The sequence below is a fragment of the Thermothielavioides terrestris genome, chromosome 2 (genome assembly GCF_000226115.1).
Source record: "Thermothielavioides terrestris NRRL 8126 chromosome 2, complete sequence".
NCBI lineage: Eukaryota > Fungi > Ascomycota > Sordariomycetes > Sordariales > Chaetomiaceae > Thermothielavioides > Thermothielavioides terrestris.
The window spans coordinates 5766437-5785358 of NC_016458.1; the positions used below are offsets into that span (position 1 = coordinate 5766437).

At 57.8% G+C, this 18922-nt stretch overlaps 6 protein-coding genes across 6 annotated transcripts; 3 read left to right on the top strand and 3 right to left on the bottom strand.

Moving 5' to 3' along the window:
* The first annotated feature begins 443 nt into the window (after positions 1–443).
* THITE_2114539 (uncharacterized protein) lies at positions 444–2390 on the top strand. Its single transcript, XM_003652722.1, has 2 exons — positions 444–962; positions 1028–2390. Exons 1-2 carry the CDS (start codon positions 734–736, stop codon positions 2341–2343), a joined length of 1545 nt encoding a protein of 514 aa, XP_003652770.1. The 5' UTR covers positions 444–733; the 3' UTR covers positions 2344–2390.
* A 110-nt stretch (positions 2391–2500) lies between these two features.
* THITE_2114542 (uncharacterized protein) lies at positions 2501–4358 on the bottom strand. Its single transcript, XM_003652723.1, has 4 exons — positions 4001–4358; positions 3737–3940; positions 3131–3676; positions 2501–3003 (listed from the first exon to the last, which is right to left on the bottom strand). The coding sequence occupies exons 1-4, from the start codon at positions 4202–4204 to the stop codon at positions 2734–2736; spliced, it is 1224 nt and encodes a 407-aa protein (XP_003652771.1). The 5' UTR covers positions 4205–4358; the 3' UTR covers positions 2501–2733.
* A 609-nt stretch (positions 4359–4967) lies between these two features.
* THITE_2114545 (uncharacterized protein) lies at positions 4968–7610 on the top strand. Its single transcript, XM_003652724.1, has 5 exons — positions 4968–4991; positions 5131–5442; positions 5513–5619; positions 5685–6963; positions 7052–7610. Exons 2-5 carry the CDS (start codon positions 5191–5193, stop codon positions 7523–7525), a joined length of 2112 nt encoding a protein of 703 aa, XP_003652772.1. The 5' UTR covers positions 4968–4991; positions 5131–5190; the 3' UTR covers positions 7526–7610.
* A 709-nt stretch (positions 7611–8319) lies between these two features.
* On the bottom strand, positions 8320–9462 carry THITE_2114550 (uncharacterized protein). Its single transcript, XM_003652725.1, has one exon. It carries the CDS (start codon positions 9293–9295, stop codon positions 8453–8455), a length of 843 nt encoding a protein of 280 aa, XP_003652773.1. The 5' UTR covers positions 9296–9462; the 3' UTR covers positions 8320–8452.
* A 2535-nt stretch (positions 9463–11997) lies between these two features.
* On the top strand, positions 11998–13518 carry THITE_2128505 (uncharacterized protein; the record flags this gene model as incomplete). Its single annotated transcript, XM_003652726.1, has 1 exon — positions 11998–13518. The coding sequence occupies one exon, from the start codon at positions 11998–12000 to the stop codon at positions 13516–13518; it is 1521 nt and encodes a 506-aa protein (XP_003652774.1).
* A 634-nt stretch (positions 13519–14152) lies between these two features.
* Positions 14153–16475, bottom strand: THITE_2114551 (uncharacterized protein). Its single transcript, XM_003652727.1, has one exon. It carries the CDS (start codon positions 16404–16406, stop codon positions 14265–14267), a length of 2142 nt encoding a protein of 713 aa, XP_003652775.1. The 5' UTR covers positions 16407–16475; the 3' UTR covers positions 14153–14264.
* Positions 16476–18922: the final 2447 nt, after the last annotated feature.

Here is an 18922-nt window from a genome sequence, read left to right on the forward strand (position 1 = left end):
TGGACACTACTGTGTAGGTGACGAGGTCCGGAGCAGGGGGAGCAACCTTGAACCTTTGCAACGCACGAGACAGCCGAATCAATGGAAGATCTTGCGTCATCCCGTCGGAAGTCTCCGCGATCGCTGCCCCGCATTTCCCTCCGCAGTAACTGGCAGCCGCGGCAGTGGGCCCCTGCTTGAGCCTGTGGGTTCCCGGTGAATCCCCGTTTTGCCCCCCAGGGGCATTCGCCGAAAGCCGCAATGCCGAGCTGGAGACGACTTCCCCTCCAATTTTCACAACGTTTCCTGGACCCTTCCGAGAAGCATCCCAACGCGAGCAGCAACAATAGCGCTTTTATATCATTATTCTTTTGGGATATTTCTATTGCTTTTGAACAGCCTCAAGTGCTAGTTGTCGGCCTGAACTACCGGGCTCTCGACGCTCGTTGCCTCGTCTTTTCTCCTTGCAGCTCCTCTTCCCCTTGCAGCTCGCGTGCGCCGAGTCCTGCGATGTATCTTGCGCTGTGCAACTGAGAGAGTCTGTCTCCGTCCGTGGCCGCCTTCTTCTAGAGTAGCTATGAGAGCGCCGATACGCCGTCTTTTACCGAGGACTGCCGTACTCGGCGCGCTGTCCAGAGCTGTCCGAACCGCTCCTCGACTCCTGCGGCAGCGGGCCCTATGCACAGCATGCAGGCTTCCGACAAATGCCCAACACAGCTTTGCCGGGCTGCCAGCTCCCCGGCGTCGCGCCCGGATGGAATTACGGAGCGCGTACCCCGCCGGCCGCACCGCCGAACAGAGAAGAAGAACGTCGGCTGTGGCAGCAGCCTCTGTAGCGAATGGTGCGTCGGATGGTGGAACTGCACGGCCTGAGTGCCTTGCTCACGCGCTGCCCGTAGCGAACACAGAGGACATCGGCCCGATCCAGGAGTATGACAGGCGAGTTTCGGCGGGTCTCCTCCGGAACGATGAACACCAGCGAGGTGAGGCCCAACGGCAGACTAGCCAGCCCTAGCGGGAACACCGAGGTACTGACCCGGCAACTAAGGGATCGTACAGAGCCTGCAATACCTTCACGACGAATTGCGGCATTACCGCGCCCCGCCGGTCGTTCATCCCACGCTTGAGTCGGTGAAGCCGAACAAGTCGATCTTCTCGTGGTTCGGGAGCAGCAGCAAGGCCGCAATACGTGAGATTCCGAGCAATCTTCCGCGGGGACTGTACCTGTACGGCGATGTGGGCTGCGGCAAGACGATGCTCATGGACCTGTTCTACGACAGGCTCCCGCCGAACGTGCGGTCCAAGACGAGGATACACTTCCACAACTTCATGCAGGATGTGCACCGGCGCCTGCACAAGATGAAGCTCCAGTACGGCAGCGACGTCGACTGCGTGCCCTTCGTCGCCGCCGAGATCGCCGAGCAGGGCAACGTTCTCTGCTTCGACGAGTTCCAGTGCACCGACGTGGCCGACGCCATGATCCTGCGCCGCCTCCTCGAGTCGCTCATGTCGCACGGCGTCGTGCTGGTCACCACCTCCAACCGCCACCCAGACGAGCTCTACAAGAACGGCATCCAGCGCGAGTCCTTCATCCCCGCCATCCAGCTCCTCAAAGACCGGCTGCACGTCATCAACCTCGACTCCAACACCGACTACCGCAAGATCCCGCGCCCGCCGTCGGGCGTCTACCACACCCCGCTCGACGCGCACGCGGCCGCGCACGCCGAGAAGTGGTTCCGCTTCCTGGGCGACCCGTCCACGCCGGAGCCGCACCGCGAGGTGCAGCGCGTGTGGGGGCGCGAGATCGTGGTGCCGCGCGTCAGCGGCCGGTGCGCCTGGTTCACCTTTGACGAGCTGATCGGGCGGCCGACCAGCGCGGCCGACTACCTGGAGCTGATGCGGTCGTACGACGCCTTCGTCGTGACCGAGGTGCCCGGCCTGACCTTCCGCCAGCGCGACCTGGCCCGCCGCTTCATCACCTTCGTCGACGCCGTCTACGAGTCGCACGCCAAGCTCGTGCTGACCACCGCCGTGCCGCTGCAGGAGCTGTTCGTCTCGCGCGACGAGCTGCGCGAGTCGCTGCGGGCCAGCGGCAGGGCCGACGTCGACGACGACGCCGCGGTCCAGGACGTCATGAGCCACATGATGGACGATCTGGAGCACAATGCCGAGCAGCTCGCCCGGTCGAACCTGTTTACCGGCGATGAGGAGGCGTTCGCGTTCGCGCGCGCGCTGTCGCGGCTGAGCCAGATGGGCAGCAAGGAGTGGGTGGAGCGCGGCATGGGACTGGAGAGCCAGGGCGGCAAGGAGGAGAGGGATAGCTGGGCGAGGACTAGGAGCAGGCAGATGGAGGACAGCATGTGAGGTGGGCGAGGTGGGAGGTTGTGTTGAGGTGTGGAGAAGAGGAGATCCGGCTTGATACCCTGCCAATGAGTCTCTGCAATTGTCATAGACAGCGCTAGCGAGGCGTATCGCATCTTGGGTTTTGGATGGGGCATTCTGCAGCGCCTAGAGTATATAGGTAGATATTGGATGCAAGACGTAAGTCAGAAACGTTATTCATTAATGCCGGTGCCAGGCAAATCACGCCGGTCGAGCATCCACCATGCATAGGACTGTCAGTGACTTCCTCACACAACCGCTCAGCTTCCGGAACCAATACGAACCAAAGTTCCATCAATGGCGTCGAGAGTTTCATCCAACCCATGGAACCCACGCTTCCCAATAACAACGCCGGGTAGTCTGCAAAACAGTCTACAACGAATCCGAGTGCTCCGGGCCCTCGAGCGCGGCAAAGTCGGTGAACGCCAACTCATAACCAAAAGCCAGCGTCATGCGGGCGTGCTGCAGCATGTGGTCGAACGAAAGGTACTTGATCAGGTCCTCGGTGGTGTGGATGTAGCTGTCCGAGTCCTCGAACTGCGACTCGATGACGAAAGCCGACGGGTAGCCCGCCTTGGACGCCGAGGCGTGGTCCGAGCAGGCGTAGCCGCACTTGGTCTCGACGTAGGGGATGTCGCAGTACTATTCGTCAAGGGAAGGGTGGGGTAGGTTAGGTTAGCTTGGCTTAGCTTGGCGAAGCTGGATGGGCAAGCGGCAGGGGAAGAGGAAGAAGGAAGAAGAAAGGAGAGAACAAGAACACCCCGTTTACCTCGGTAATGATCGTCTTGATGAACCTGGTCAGGTCCGGGTCGACGTAGTCGACGATGACGCCCACGCACTCGGGCTTGCCGGCGTCCAGCGTCTTGGCCACGTAGCCCGTCATGTCCTGCTGCAGCATGGCCTTGACGTCGCGCCCCTGCTTCTCGTACGCCGAGAAGATGGCCTGGCTGCCCAGCAGCCCGCCCTCCTCGGCGGAGTACCAGTGGAACTCGAGCGTGTTCGGGTGGTTGCCCTTGACGATGTCCTCGGACTGCAGGAGCACCCGGAACGCCTCGAGAATGGTGACCGTGCCGCTGCCGTCGTCGTCGGCGCCGGGCGCGGGGAGCAGGCTTGGCGCCCACAGGTTGACCGAGTCTTGGTGTGCGCCGATGACGATGGTCGAGTTGGTCTTGCCGGGGATGGTGGCGATCACGCTGTTCTGGCCCCAGGGGTGCTCGAAGTGCTCGGCGCGGACGTACTCCTCGGCACCGGCGGATTTGATGGTGTCGCGGACCTGGCCGAGCAGCCACTCGCAGGACCGTCGACCGTAGGAGGACTATCGTGTTATGAGTCACTGTGTCGCAGTAGAGAGCACGACGATTCGGGGGCTGCATACCTTGTAGTACCGGGTGTAAAAGGATGTGAATGCCGTCAGGTGGTCCTCCATCTCGGTCTTGGACAGGTTCGCCAGGAGGGGCTTCACTTCCTTCTGCAGCTTAGGCTTCTGGGGGAAGACAACCCTCTTCTTCTGGGACATGCTCTTGGCGCGAAGGGTCCCGAGGTCGGGATGGTTGGTGATGTCGAAGAAGCGTTTGCCATCCTGGGATGGAGATTATCAGCGTGGGCTGCACTGCGGTAAGTCCTGGCCAACAGAGCTCACCCGGCGAAGCTGCCACTTCTCGGCTTCCGTCACCCATCTTGTCTCCCCTGGCGCGAGCTCAATGAGGTACTTCTGGTTCTCGTCGGCAGACTGGGGGATGCCGTCGGGATACAACAAGGCGCGGTCCGGCTCACCGGGCTCGACGAAGCGGGCGCCTACCGCTGGCAGCAGCAGCCCGAGCAGCGATGCGTTTGACAGCTTCATGATGGATAGAGGTGTGAGTACCTATGGATGCAGTTTTCGATGAAGACACAGTTCCGCCCACGCGCGCGGTTCGGCTTCGAAGCGGTGGCTGGGGAACAAGGCTCCAGCTGTGTCAGAGGGGACAGTTGCGTGCTTCGAGCCGGGGGGCTCGATTGCGGCAGGTTGGGATGATGGGGTGGAGGCCAGGGGTGCCTGGATGGACCCACCCAGATCCAGGGACCTGAATGTATTAAGTACTCCGGGCCAGTGCCAGCGTGCTGAACCTAGTCCAAAATTTCTGGGTATTCGCTCATTTCTTCGGGCCCAATTTTATGGATCATGATGAAAAGGATAATCTGCCTCCGTAGAGCACCAGACTGCATCACCAAAAGCGCACTTCTCTAGACTGCAGCGAGTGTCCGTCTCAGGGAGCAAGTATCCGTAACATGACCCTGCTCAGCCGGGCAGCTTCCGGATCGGGCTAGCAGCCGCGAACCCCGCTGGGATCCAGACTCAGGGCCAAGCAGCCCGCAACCGCCGAGAAGTCTTAGCGCGCGACTATCTTAGCCTGTTGATTCATGTCGCTTGCGACCGCAGCGACTGACGTCATGTCCCAACGGTTCGTCAACAGGCCAAAAACAGGTCCCGAGAAGCATGAAGAATGGCCATGGAGGTGCAATCAGCATTACACGTATTTAAGGACGCTTATCCTCGAGTCTTGGCGCCCTTGGCATTTTCTCGCTGGGCCATTCTGGACAAAGTTGGATGAATTGACCTCGGGCTGCTCCACACTTGTTGATTACCAGTAGTAAGTGGCCCCATGCTGAGAGTCAGTCGGAAGACTCAGAGACTACATTGCCGCCGATCACATAACGGCCATGAGTTGCGCGGGTTGGTGGTGCTTGCGTCATGGACGAACGACCACGCTGATGCCGGGAGCCTCCCAGATCTCAGCGTCTCAAAAGGTAGTCCCCTCCGAAGCGGTGCAGCTATCCTTCTGCAGCAAGATGACGACGAATCGTATCAGTGAGCGCCTCATTCGACTCTGCACGTCGAGTGAGAGCGTCTCGTCCCTGCTCGCTAAACAGCCGAGCATGGCGCCCAGTGAGGCATGGGAGAGACTGTATGGCGAACATGCTCTGAAGGCCGCCGATGGTAGTGGGCAGGATGGATCCGAGTCAGTCACGCAGGACGAGCTGGAGAAGGCCGCAATGTGTGGGAAGTGGGGACCGACGAAGCCGGGCGAGCTGTTCTTGAAGGTACAGGACTGGACCTTACGTTGGAGCAAAGTATCGGCCTTGCTTCAGAGGGGAGACTGACGCGCTGCAGATATACCACGATGCGCTTTGCACGCTTGATGCTGACCCCCTCCGAGGCATGGTCAGCCCCTCGCTGATGGGGAGTTGCGGGACCGTTCCCTTGACCATCATCTCTGTGTGCGTCCGCTGGTCTGCCCTTACTGTCCTCCCGGCGGCTGGCCGCGATACTGACGCCCGTGAAGCTTGCCCGACATTGTCCGCCATATGGCCAACGTCATTGTTCGAGCCGAGCGGGAGGTCTTGCTGGCAACGAACTACTGGCAGAACTCAGTGGCCTCCAAGTACATCACTAATGCCATCAGGGAACTGGACCGCCGCGCTGGGGCGAGAGGCGCCAGGATTGTTCTCAAGATTATATACGACCGTGGAAGTCCCAGGCAGCTGTACGAGCCGCATTACATCGTCGGAGAGAAAGAGTTTACCAGCGACAAGGTCAACTTGCCGCATCCGAGCGAGATTCCGAATATCGACATGCAAGTCATGAACTTCCACACCCCGCTGATGGGGACATTCCATGCCAAGTACATGGTGGTGGACCGGAAGATCGCTCTCTTGCAGAGCAACAACATCCAGGACAACGACAACCTGGAAATGTTGATCCACTTGGAGGGCCCGATCGTGGCTTCTTTGTACGATATGGCACTCATCTCTTGGTACAAGCACCTGAACCCGCCGCTTCCGAGTCATAACTCCCCGGCGGCCAAGGGAGGGCTAGGAACCTGGACCAGCGAGGCAGCCAACGGAACTGCCGTAAAGTCGAGCTCCAGGGGCGAAGTAGCTGAGCCTGCTACGATTGATCCGCCTGTCCCAGCCAAAAGCGACAACGCAAAGCGAACCGATGTGCTCACGGGCCCGTCGACTACCGAGTCTGTGTCGAACCCTGAACCGTCGCAGAACGGAGCCAATGGGGAAGAACACGACGGTAGCCACAGGCACACTCAGGATCTAGTTGTCCAAGCGTCAACTGGAAATGCAACGTCGCAGACCAGCGAGGATGTCAGCGCGGCCCTACCTCCGTTGACTGCAGACAGTTCGCACTACGACGACGACATTGCAGGGGAGGTTGCCCGCATCCAGGCCTCGCTCGCTCCCAAGCCAGGCGAAACCCACCTGCAGGCCGTGACCCGGCTGCTCAACCACACGGTCAACGAGGGGCTCCCGGGGGATCCCAACGCACCGGAATGTCCGCCCGGAGAACTGATGACACCCTACATCCCGCACCAAGCGCATACCCCCTACCCCATGGCGCTCGTCAACCGCGCACCATACGGCCCGCCCACGCACAACTCCGTCTCGACGCCGCAAAACGCGGCCTGGCTCTCAGCGCTGCGCAACGCCAAGGAAAGCGTGTACATCGTCTCGCCGACGCTCAACGCCGCGCCTCTCATACCCGCCATCAAAGAAGCCTGCGAGCGCGGCGTCGACGTCTACTGCTACATCTGCATCAGCTACAACGACGCCGTAGGTCTTCTCCCTCTCCCACACCACCCTCCCCGCCCTTTTGCTCTCCCAACCCCACTAACACCCCCTCCCACCCCTCCCTTCACAGGGCGAACTCCTCCCCCGACAAGGCGGGCACAACGAGCGGGTGTCAGCGCAGCTGCACGCCGCGCTGGCCCCCGCAGCGCGCCGACGCCTGCACTGGCACTGGTACGTGGGCAAGGACCAGACGAGGCCGATCACGCAGGCGCGGCGGCAGCGCAGCAGCCACGTCAAGCTGATGGTGGTGGACGGCCGCGTCGGCATCCAGGGCAACGGCAACCAGGACACCCAGAGCTGGTTCCACAGCCAGGAGGTCAACCTGCTGGTCGACAGCGCCGAGCTGTGCGCCGCCTGGCTGGCTGCGCTGCGGCGAAACCAGAATACCGAGCGCTTCGGCGCTGTTGACCCGCGGGATGGCGTGTGGAGGGATGCGCAGGGCAGGGAGGTCGAGGGCGCCATGGGCGTCAATCCCGGATGGTTTCCGTGGTTGAAGGGGGTTAAGGGGGCGATCCAGAGGGTTAGGGGCACCGGGGGGTTCTAGATAGTGGACCGGGCATAGGAGGAGGTGGTGGTGGTGTGGGATTCAGAGGTTATGATAATTAAGGTAGTTATTGTGCCGGATTTGGTTATTTACCCTGTTTGTGGTGAGGTTGATATGTTTCGGCGAATCTGGAGTTTCTGTCAATGCTTTCTTGGCTTCCTTGGAGTCGTCACATGACTGTGGAGGATCTGCGTGCTTCCCGGACACACATTCCGCCAAGCTTTGGAGCCAAGAGCCGACGGTGATGCTTGATTCTATCGCGACATCTTATTGCACGCTTGGTAGACGTTAAAGAGGTCCCGCCAAGACTAATTTCGGCCAATTGTCGGCTATGTTTTTACAACGTTATTACGTAGCCACCATCGCCAAGGCGTTTGCTCTATCGCCAAGGGTTAGTTCGCCAGGGGTGCGGGGGGCGGCGCCAGCCCCCCGCTGGTTAGGGTTTGGGTTAAGGTTAGGATACGGGTTATAGTTAGGGTGTGGGTTATCCTCGTTTTCTTTTTTTTCGATTTGGTTGAGTTTTTATAGAGTTGTTACGACGAGTCTTTGCGATTGTTGTTGTTGATGTTGCTCGAAGTCGTCGCGGCCTGCTCACCCCTTGGCGATTTGTAATTACTTGTACGCGGCAAAATCCGAAATTAGTCTTGGCGGGACCTCTTTAACGACGACCGCACGCTTCTCCTTTTTGCGTGCCCCACAGCTTTTTACATCAACACCACCTCAGCACCGAATTGAAATTTTCAATACACGCAACTCACATTACCCCTCTCCATTCAGCAAGCTCGCCCGCGTCAAGACAGACAAAGGGGAACACCCAGTCCGCCGGAACAGGCTAGACACACACACACACACCACATTACACATTTCCGCAAACAGCTTCGTGAGCGAAAAAACAAACAAACAAAGCCTCTAACTACCTCGGGCTACTCAAACAAAGAGCGCACCAACCGCCGCAGCGAGCAGGCCCGCAATCGGCGCGCCCGTCGCCACCGCTGCGGCGTTCGTGCTGGAGGGGCTAGCAGACGCGCCGGTGGTGGTCGGGCTGCCGCCAGCAGCGGCGCCCGAGGCCGAGGGCGCGGCGGTGGTCTGGCCCGAGCCGGAGCCGGAGCCGGAGTCGCCGCCGTAGCCGCCGGCGCCGGCGCCGCCGGAGGAGGAGGTGGTGCTGGGGGCGGAGGCGGAGGCGGAGGAGGAGGAGTTGGCGTTGGGGTTGGGGGCGACCTGGCCGCCGAAGACGCCGCCCGGGGGCGAGATCGCGTTGCCGGCCTGGCTGGCGAGCGACTTGTACGCCTGCAGCGTCATGTCGCTGTTGCCGGACGTGTCCGGGTTGATGACGGCCACCATGCCGTTCTTGCAGTGCTGGCCGGTGTTCTGCGAGCAGTAGATCGGCACCGGGTTGGTGTGCGAGACCGTCACGTGGAAGACTTGGCTCTGTTGTGGTCCGGGGCCTGGGTCAGTAACTGACTGCCGGATGAGAAGAGAGGAAAGGGGTTGGGGGGTGGGGTGTCCCCTTACGTTGGCGCCGGTGCCCGTGGTCGGGAAGAAGCCCGAGAAGAAGCCATTCTCCTCGGCCGGGACGCAGGCCTTGCTGAAGTCGCCGGCCACGACGCTGTGGTTCTTGGCGTAGAAGCGGAACTCGAGCACGTCGCCCACCTCGGCCTGGATCTCGTCGGGCTGGAACGTCAGCCCGTTCTTGCCGACGACCACCGGGATGGTCTTGGCGGCGGCGTGGGCGGTGAGACCCGCGAGCACGAGAGTCGAAGGAGCCAGCATGGTGAGCTGATTCAGGGCTTGGCGGCTTGTCTTGAGTCTGAAGGAGGAGTCTTGGCAAGAACTGTTGACGTTTCACTGTTTTCAACCTCTGAGCAAGTTTGAGGATGTTTTCAGACTGAAGGCTCGGCGCCCGCCCAGGCGCAGCTCTTTATAGGCTGCACCTGTCCTGGACGCAGAGGCCGAGGGATCGTTCTCTGCAAGCGTTGTCCCAACAACGGCACACACTGCAATTTCGCCTCGGTGGCGTGCGGCCGCAAACTGGAGTTGCCCTCAACTAGCACCCCGGCCTGCGCCACGTCCGAAAGCATCGTTGGGTTGAGCCATTGGCTGCTGCATGGCGTCGGGGGCAGCTCTTGCACGCGCTGAGGTCGATGCATCTGTTTTTGGAAACGTGGCGGCCGGGGATGCCAAGCTGCGCCGTTCACCTCCTCCAGCATGCAATCCTATGTACAGTACATCCTTACACCAGCGTGGTGGCTGGGGCCCATTCGAACTTGCTAGAAAGGTAATGGTGCTATGTCGTGTCTTTTCATTCAAACAGCGGACCCCTGCTGGCTAGGATTCGGCATGTTGGAGGAAGTGTTTTTCCCAAGGCGACAAAGAGGCGGCCAGACGAGTCGGACCCTTCGGCTTCTTTCCGCTCCACTACACTAAGTCTAGTGTAGCGACAAAACGTCCCTGCATCACGGCCCCCAAGCTCCCGGGATAGACTATGGGTTTGACTAATCAGATGACCTGCCAAAAGTGTTGGAGGACCACCTCACCCCGGTTACACAGTATGCGGCAGCGGCCTGCATGTTGCCGCTAATCAGGCTTACACCGTAAGGCTGGACAACAGTGAAGATTACCAGGGGGCTCCACTTGCACCTAGTTTTAGTTGCCCCCTCTCCTGCGGAGAGGGGGGGACAAAATCATGGGACAGCACACAATTGGGGGACACAACAAATCTCTATACATTTTCCGAGTATCTGTGTTAACACTGAACATTGTACCTTAATTACACAACCAATTCGCATTGCATCGCCTTCAAATTTAGCTTAGTTACTAAGAGGGCTTAGATATATATTATTATTATTTAAAATTAATTAAGAGTATATATTTGTATATATTTGAACTATATAATAGCTATTTATAGTAGCAAATTGAGGTAACAACTCTGTAGCAACTAGTGTAGAGGAATATAAGGAGGAGATACAAATAACTCAGCAAAAGCTTATAACAACTTATTCAGTTTAAAAAAATTACATTTTTAAGCTCTTTAGTACCCTCTTTATAGTTTGACCAAATTTCAAGGCAATGCAATGTAAATTGGTTAAGTGGTTGAGGTGCAAATGTTGATACTAACACAAATGCTAAGAAAATGTATAGAGATTTGTTCTGTCCCCCAATTGTGGACTGTCCCAAGATTTTGTCGGAGAGGGGGCAACTAAAACTAGGTGCAAGTGGAGCCCCCTGGTAAGATCCTGGTCCCAAGTAAGCTTGCGGCGGGACGCAATGGCGCACGGCCGTGTGGCTTGGACCCTGCGAGACGTGAAACAGTGAAACCAACAACGCGTCTCGCTGCTCTTTTGACTCGTTTGATTTGCTCTCCTCGCGAGCACCTTCGTTTTTCCTCGCTTCGCCTCTGCATTGTGTGTCGTGCCTGCGGCCCTGCTGTCACTTGGGGATGTCCCGTACTTTCATACCAGGCTCGCCAACCGCCCATTGCTCAACCGGTCTTTGGCCCCCAATCCGCGCAGTTCGGCATCTCGAACATCGGCAAGCTGTGGACCAGTTGGCTCTCGTATACCAGGCCAGGAACTTTCTCTTCTGGCCGGTTCCTTCCGACCAGGAAGGCTTGTCTCAGCTCCTGACACACCACGCTCCGCATGATGTCGGCTAATTACATGTAATTAATCAGTTCTCGGCCTGAAGATGCTGGATCTCAAGCTTCCCCGGCCAACCTGCGATGGAACTTGGCTGGGGGCAAGGAGATTTAATTTGATGAGTTCCACCGTGTCCCGTGGCAGTATCAAGAATCATTTTGGTGTCTACACTCTCTCGCGACCTGTGCCGCAGGTAGCATCTACACTAAGCAGAGTTTCTCGCTCACTTTGCATGATGACACCGTAGGCCCTGGCCGGTCCAAGGACCTTCATGGGAATTCTGAGCTTCACTATGAGCCAGCGGACCTAGCCGCTGTGAAGTGACCTGGATCCCTTGGGACGAGTCATGCTGGCCACACATCGAACAGATGCAGCAACCATTTGAATCAATGCAGGAAGCCACTCTGGCAGTTGGGAGCATATATAATGCTCGTCGGCTGAGATAGTATGAAATTCGAATGACAGAATCAAAGAGACCAGTGTGACGTAGGTACCGAGGCATGCAACATCGCTTGTACCGCACAGAAGCCCAGTGCCAGCGACATGGCCCCGAATAATGTATATTGCCTTCTACGATTGCACGAGTTTGGTCCCAGATAATAAGCCTTTGTGACGTCTTGGGATGCCACACACATCCGCTTACACTGCGCCTTGTATTAATCGGTCTTTGAATCTTTGTTCGTTGCCTGTTTTAAGCCGCTGGCTGGCTGGCGTTTGTCTCACCATCCAGATGCTCTTGCTTCTTGCCCTTCTGATGACAAGCGCAAGAGAAACCTGGCCAATTAACCGTGCACATTCAAGACCAAAGGATACGGAATCCCTTTGCAGTTGACCAGGATGACCGCCCCTGACTGTCCCGCGCCGCCGGCTAGTCCGCCACGCCCCTCCTACCGCGATGTCCTTCGGTACTGGTGCCATAATGAGTATGATTCGCCCATAAATGGCGGGCAGCTTGGGAGCTCTAAGGCGTTCCGCTTGTGGCAGTTGGACAATCGATGCATTGGTGATGAGGAGGCCGAATTCACCGCATACATTGAGTCGGAGAAGCGCAGCCGGGCGCGCCGCGAGGAGTCTACGGTGTTACCGGACCTCGATGATCCTGAAGGACTTGAGAACGAAAGGCGGTACTGGAAAGAACGGCGTAAATGGCGCCAGCAAAACGTGAGAGAGAACACTGGCGTGGATGGCTTCGCTGGGTATGTGGACGCCGTGAAGCGCCGTTTGGCTGCGCACGGCTTCTTCAAGCCATTTCGGCTCGAACAGGACCCGAGTCGCCAGGACAGATTGACGACGTGGATCGAGTACCTCAACTATGCCTACTGGTGGGACGACAGAAACAGCGCCCGGCTTGCCGTTCTCCAACCGCAGCATGAAGAGGCCTGGCGGGAGCTCCAAAAACTGCACCCGGCACCTGGATACCACATAACGGAGGCGCTGTTGCTTAGCCGTGAGGAGGCTGAGAAGCGTACTAGGGAGCGATTGGAAGCCGAGAAGGCCCTCGAGAACGCTAAAACGCAGGCAAAGGCTGTTCTCGAGCTGACAAAACGGGACCGCGACGGACCACAACCCCCTCGCTTCAGTTCTGAGCAGCGCACCGCAATGGTAACCGAGGCGCATGCTCGGTACAAGGAGGCTAAGAATGCCCTGGCGCTTATCCAGACTCGCAACGAGGCCGCTGCCAGGTTCAGGGACCAAGCACGAGACTACGCCCTCGAAAAGGAAAAGGGAGATCGCCACAAGACCCTCATTCGGTGGATCCTAGACCATATTGACGCCGTCGAGGCGGAGATGAAGCAGGTTGAAAAAGCCAACGAAAGAATGGACGCGGTACGTGGCCAGCAGAAGATGCCGCAGGACGTTGACGACGATGTCTCTTCCCCAGCTCCTGGGAGGAGCACAAGCAAGCCTGAGGACCCGAACGGCGCCCACAATTCGTTTCCCTCGCAGAGACAGAGAGTAGCCAAGAAAAGCCGCGAAGAAGACCAAGTCGACGAGGCACCCCCGTCAAAAAAACTTAAGGCGAAGCATGGCACCAGCAACGCCAACGATGACCCTCCTCCCCCTCGGCAGTCACCAACGGCCCGCAGCCACCGCGCGTCGTCATCATCATCATCCCCACGAGCTCCCCTTCCAAGCCACAGAGCATCACCCGGCCCCTTTCCCCTCGACAACCCAGCCCCAAAGCCATCTATCCCAAGCCTGTCCCAATCCCCGAACCAGGCGACAGCCCTAGTCGTACCCTCGCAACCAGCAAGGGCAGATCAGCCCCAACTCCGGCGCAGCGCCCGCATCGCCGCCCGCCGCCTAAGAGCAACAGCCGCATCCCGCGCGGCGGCCGCGCCCTCCGCAGCTCGCTAACCAACCGCACCGTGTTCTGCGGCGGCGGCCGCTGATCAACAGTTGGCGACGCCCACAGGTAAAGCGGGCCGGTCGATCGGTCGGCCGGGAAAGGGCCACGCCGGGTCGGGAGAGCGTCAGCACGCGCTTGCCGGTTGCTGGTTAGGAGATATCAGGCGACACGGGAAGCTCTTGGGACAGGAGCTAGAGGCATGGGATAGATGTCGCCTATTACTTTTACAGGCCGCCCTCCTATTATTGCCTGGGTTAATACAGCTGCCGAGTTTGAATCTGTGTTTGAATCTGCTTGATGCTCACACTTTCTGTCGTCAATGAAGGAGGAATCAAGGTAACCATCAATGCCTTTCCCGCGTGCATATACTGAACATGGTATAATTCTCGGAAGATAAATTTTCTGGCTCATAATGACCAAATTTGAAAGGGAATGTGCGGGCCCCCAGAGCGTGCCGAGACATCATGGCGTTCTGGCGATGGAGTGAAAGGAATGCAGTCGTCCAATCCAACAGTGGAGTTCTCGCCCCCTACTACCTAAGTTGCGCTTGCGAACTTGCATGATGGACCTCACCAAGCCACGGAGCTCTAACTATCAGTAGCCAGGGCGAGCCTTCCAATTCACTGCGCCATGCGCAACAAGGAATCAATGTAGGCTGTCGAAGGCAGGAATGACAATGTATGGGGAGGAGGAAGTTTAGTGGGCATAGAAGTTACATGTATTGTCGGATATTTACAGCTCGCCAAACCATCCGCTACCTTTTGGCCTTGACCTTCTTCTTGACTGCATCCACCAAGCTGCTGAGCTCGCCCAGCTCCCCATCTGCCCTGGCCTTTTTAGAACTCCTCCCGTCCTCCCCGCGGTCGGGCGGGTTGTCCGGGCCGGCTTTGCGCTTCTTCCGACTCTCTTCCAGCAGCTTCTTCATGCCCTGCGTCGCCTTGTACTTGGGATTCGACGGGTCGATGGCGAACTCGTGGTTCTCGAACACGGCCTTGAACCGGGAGTCCTCGACATTCATCTGGAAGTCCTCTTGCAGCCCGCCCTGGTCCTCGGCGCCCTTGCCACCCTTCTTTTTCTTCTTCTTGCCCTTCTGCTTCTCCGAGCGCATGATCTCCTTCATGTCGAAGTGGTCCAGGTGCGCGGCGCCTCCGTTCTCGTCAGCCATGAGCAGCTCGAGCTGAGCCTTCTGAGCGGCGTTCTCGGCTTCCTCCTTTTCTCTGGCTGCCCGCTTCTTCAGCCGCTCCTCCTTGCGCATCGCCGATTTGGAGGGCTGGACGGGCTCAGCTGTGAAGAAGGGGTCGTCGAAGCCGAGGTCTTCAGCCGGCTCTTCGGCTCCCCCATCTTGGGCGGCATCCGCGTCGACGCCTTGCCTCTTGGCGAGAGCCGCGGCTTTCCGCTTCTGTTTCCGCTCCTTCTCCTTGCGCTTGTACTTTTCGATGGTTGTCTCCGCCGCCTCCTCCTTCTCCGGCTTGCCGGACAGTGCCGGCGTGAATGTGATCTGCATATCTCCAACGGGGCCTGATTTGGAGGGCTTGGGCGCTGGCTCATCGCTGAGGCCCAGCGCTGCGCGCATCTTGCGCCGTGCGAGCTCTTTCTTGCTGAGCGGCGCTCCCTCCCCGTCCACTTCCTGAGCCTCTGCCGGCACATCCGCATCGTTTTCCTCTTCGCTCTCGCTGTCGCTTGCGAGGTATGCCCTCAGGTCGTTCTCCGCAATGTCCGCCCGGCTCCCCGTGAAGGCTTTCTTGATCGACTCTTTCCTCGACGCCTCCTCAGGGTGCATGTCCCATGTCAGCTTCACCTTGGAGTGCTGCAGCGCGTCAGTGACGAATTCGATCGGCTTGTACCCGGAGGGGACACTGTCGCATTCGTCTCTGGGTTCGTCGTCGAAGGTCACGTCGTCGGGGATAAATCGCAGGTCGAGGAAGTTGGATGAGGATAGATATTCGCTGCCGTCTGTGGCCTCGTAGATCTTGTGCGCCGTGTTCTTGTCAGAGCAAATCACCACGGCATAATAGTATCGTAAGCGGTCCAGTTGGTATGTTCGAAGGGCATCGCTGTCAAAATCCTGGTCGTCGCCCTCCCGCAGCAGCTCTTTCTTGACCTCCTCGTCCGAGTCCCCGGTCGAATCCTCGTCGTCTTCGCTCTCAGATGTGGAGTCTTCGTCATCCTCTTCCTCGTCTGAATCCCTCGCCTTCTTGAAGATCTCCCTCGGCGGGCCCTCCAGCTCTTCGCGCTGCATCCGCTCCTTGCCGAACTCGCTGGGATAGATGGATACCCTTTCGATGCGGCCCCCAACCGGGACGAAGCTCGAAAACAAGGCCATGAGGTCGACTGACTTGATGTGATCCCAGTCCATGTTGACAACAGCGAATCGATTTGTGATCTCGCCGACCTCGATCTCCTGCTTCTCCCTGCGTAGGCGGATGCCCGGCCGGGACTCCTCCACCTCGTCCTCCTCTTCCGGCTCTTCCTCGGATTCGGATTCGGAGTCCGAGTCCGAGTCCGACTCGGACGAGGAGAAACCGCCGCCGCGAGCAGGATCGTACTTGGCATCCGCCTTCTCCAGCTCGCGACGCACAATGTCATCGTCGTCGACTTCGACATCTCGCTCGGGTTCCTGAGCATCCTTGTCCTCCTCGTCTTCGTCCTCGTACAGCCGCAAAAGCGCCTTCTTTTTGGTGTCGGTTTTCAGTTTTCGGCCGTAGCGATCGACTTTGGCGGTCGCGACGAAGTCTGCATCCTTGAGCACGCGCGAGAAGCGCTTGTCGAGCTTGGTCTTGAGCTTCTTCTTGGACGGCAATTGGTATCGCGGATCGGTCTGGAAGTTGGCAAAGCGTGGATCGGTTATGTTCCCCGAGGAGGCGCCATCGCGAGGCGCAGGTTTGCTTTTCGGCATTTTGAGCTCTGAACAGTCACTGCAAGGGGGGTCATACACTCTTCATCGCACATCGCAAGTTTTGAGCACTTGGACCCCGTCCGGGTGTCTTCTCGAAATTTTTAGTGGGGCTAAGCTACCTCATCTGCCGAAGGCGGTGAGGGCCTAGCGTTTAGTGCGACCACCCCACCCCTCAGCGATGTCGTCCAAACTTCAAAGCGAACGTGACTATCCTCGGTACCTACATTCTGCCTTGTTCACTCATTGTAGTCGGTCGGAGGCCAGCGCCTTGTCCCGCTTATCGAACGCTTGAACCCATTGTTCCACCGGTGACCCTAAAATCAGAAGAGCCCAAATCCTGAAGAGTCCGTTCCCATTTCCCCCGTGGCCTGGATTTGGACTTGCTCCTTAGTTGCCGCAGCACTGGTTGGTATTGGGAGGAATCGATCGGGTAATGCACCAACTCGACGCAATATAATATCCTGTCACTCGTCACAACCACCTCGAAGCCAAAACGCCCGCGCCAGCAATTAGGAGGACCAAAATGAAGATGGCGGTTAGCACCGCCTGCTCTCGGGCGTCACCTTCGGTTGCGCGGTGTCTCTCGTCGCCCCAGCAGGGATTGAGCGGTACATGGTAGGTGTCCAGGTTCAGGCTTGCGTTTCAGTCTGCTCGAGTGTTGGGGATGCGGCCGTCGTAGCGTATCGTGGGTCAAGTGCTTGATGTGTATAAGGATCCAGGCTTGCCAAATGCCATGACACACCCTTACAACGCGAGCGTTGGACAGAGAGTGCCTAAGGAGGCAAAATAGATCTCTATCCAAGCAATAAGCGTAGACTGAGCCCCGCCTACTTGCGAACACATGCAATCAATTTTTGTCCGTCTCCCGAACCATATCTTCCTGGTCCCGCAATATCAGAAAAGAAAGAGAAACGAAAACCAGAGTGAAAACTGTTGTAAAGGAGAAACGAAAGCCATGGAGCGGAGGAGAAAAAAATGCCAGAGACAAGGCTCATAGAAACACAAGAAGCTCACCGGCCAACCCCCTTGGCCAATGTAAGGGGAGGTGGCCGGCTATGAATATCCCCGGTGGGATCTTGCTTCAGCAGGAATTCTCGACCTCGGGCAGGGCAGGTGTCTCTGAGACGGACGATGGCGGGACGGGGATATTTAGGCCCCCGCGCTCCTCCCATTACGCCAATGACTGGGAGGAGCTGGTGGTATGGGAAGTTTGGGAGTTGGTATAAATAGGACGGGTGAGGGAAGGGACATGTGACGGTCTTGTGAGTGGTACGGGTGTTTACTTCGCCGGGGGGTCGCGAGTCATCGGATGGAAGGAAGTGGGCGAACGCGACTCTGGCTGGATCAATGGACATGTGCTGAACATCACCGAATTATTGGACCCCGTCTTCCTCCCTCTCCGCTTTAACACCATCCTCACCTCCTTCAAGCAACACTAGCTAGCGTCACTCTCCTAGGCCCGTTGTCGTGTCCAGCCCTGCTTATGACTGCGTTCTCATCGCCTCGCGAGATGTGTTGCGGCATGTTCTGATCTCTAACCTGCAACAAATAATCGGTCAAGGCACATGAGCTGACCACAGGACGTTCACTGCATTAACTGAGTGAACTCTGTGGCATTCGCACGACAAACTTGAGAGTCGATCCCTTTTCCCATGGAGGCAAGGGAAGCAGAGGTCTTCTCAGGAACCAAGAACTGGGGATCAGGGTCATCGTCCCGATAACCGTCTGTATAGGTAAAGGAAGCAAAGACGAGCACAATTGCTCTCCCCGATTCCCAGACTTGTTGCTGAGCTGGAGGGGTGTCATCTATGCCCGACAAGACTCGGAGCGAGGGTGTATCACATTAATGAAGTGCTTTGCCTGTTTCCTCGAGCTTAGCATTCTGATAATTTGCTGGAAGCCATTGTTAATGGGTTTACTTCATAATACCTCGCACACTCCCAGCGTGCCACCAATCGACCAAGTGACTGGCCTGGAGGACAGTACGTCAATGACCTGACCGACCTCCTCCCCTGCTGCAGGAAGGGAGTTCGGTCAGGGCAACAACCACGTACTGGGTGCATCGGTTGAGAGGAAGACTCATGCTTTCTACATGGGACAGTAACAGGCGCCTCTTTCCCCTCCCTGTCTAGTCGTGGTTTTTTTATTTACGCTAATTACCTGGTATTCTCTGACTACGCACTGCCGCAAGCCTCTTGGATTCCATCAGCTGCCATAGAATTCACGAGCACTTCACTTTCTGGCAATTATCTGGCATACTCATCAGCCAATGATCTACGATACGTCCCTTGGCAGAGAGCAAGGCAACTTATGCTTAGGGAGGTAGTGATGGAAGAAACAGACAGCGAGTGAAGAGGAGAACCAGCGATGAAGACTCACCTGCCAGCGGTCACTGACTGAGCAGTTGGTAGGTAGGGTGTGCCATGAAGGTGCTTACTTCACTGTGTGCCTACTGTGTTACCTGCATCTCGGGGCAGTTTTTTTTGGGCTGATCGCAGTGTCTGCCATAGCCTGCG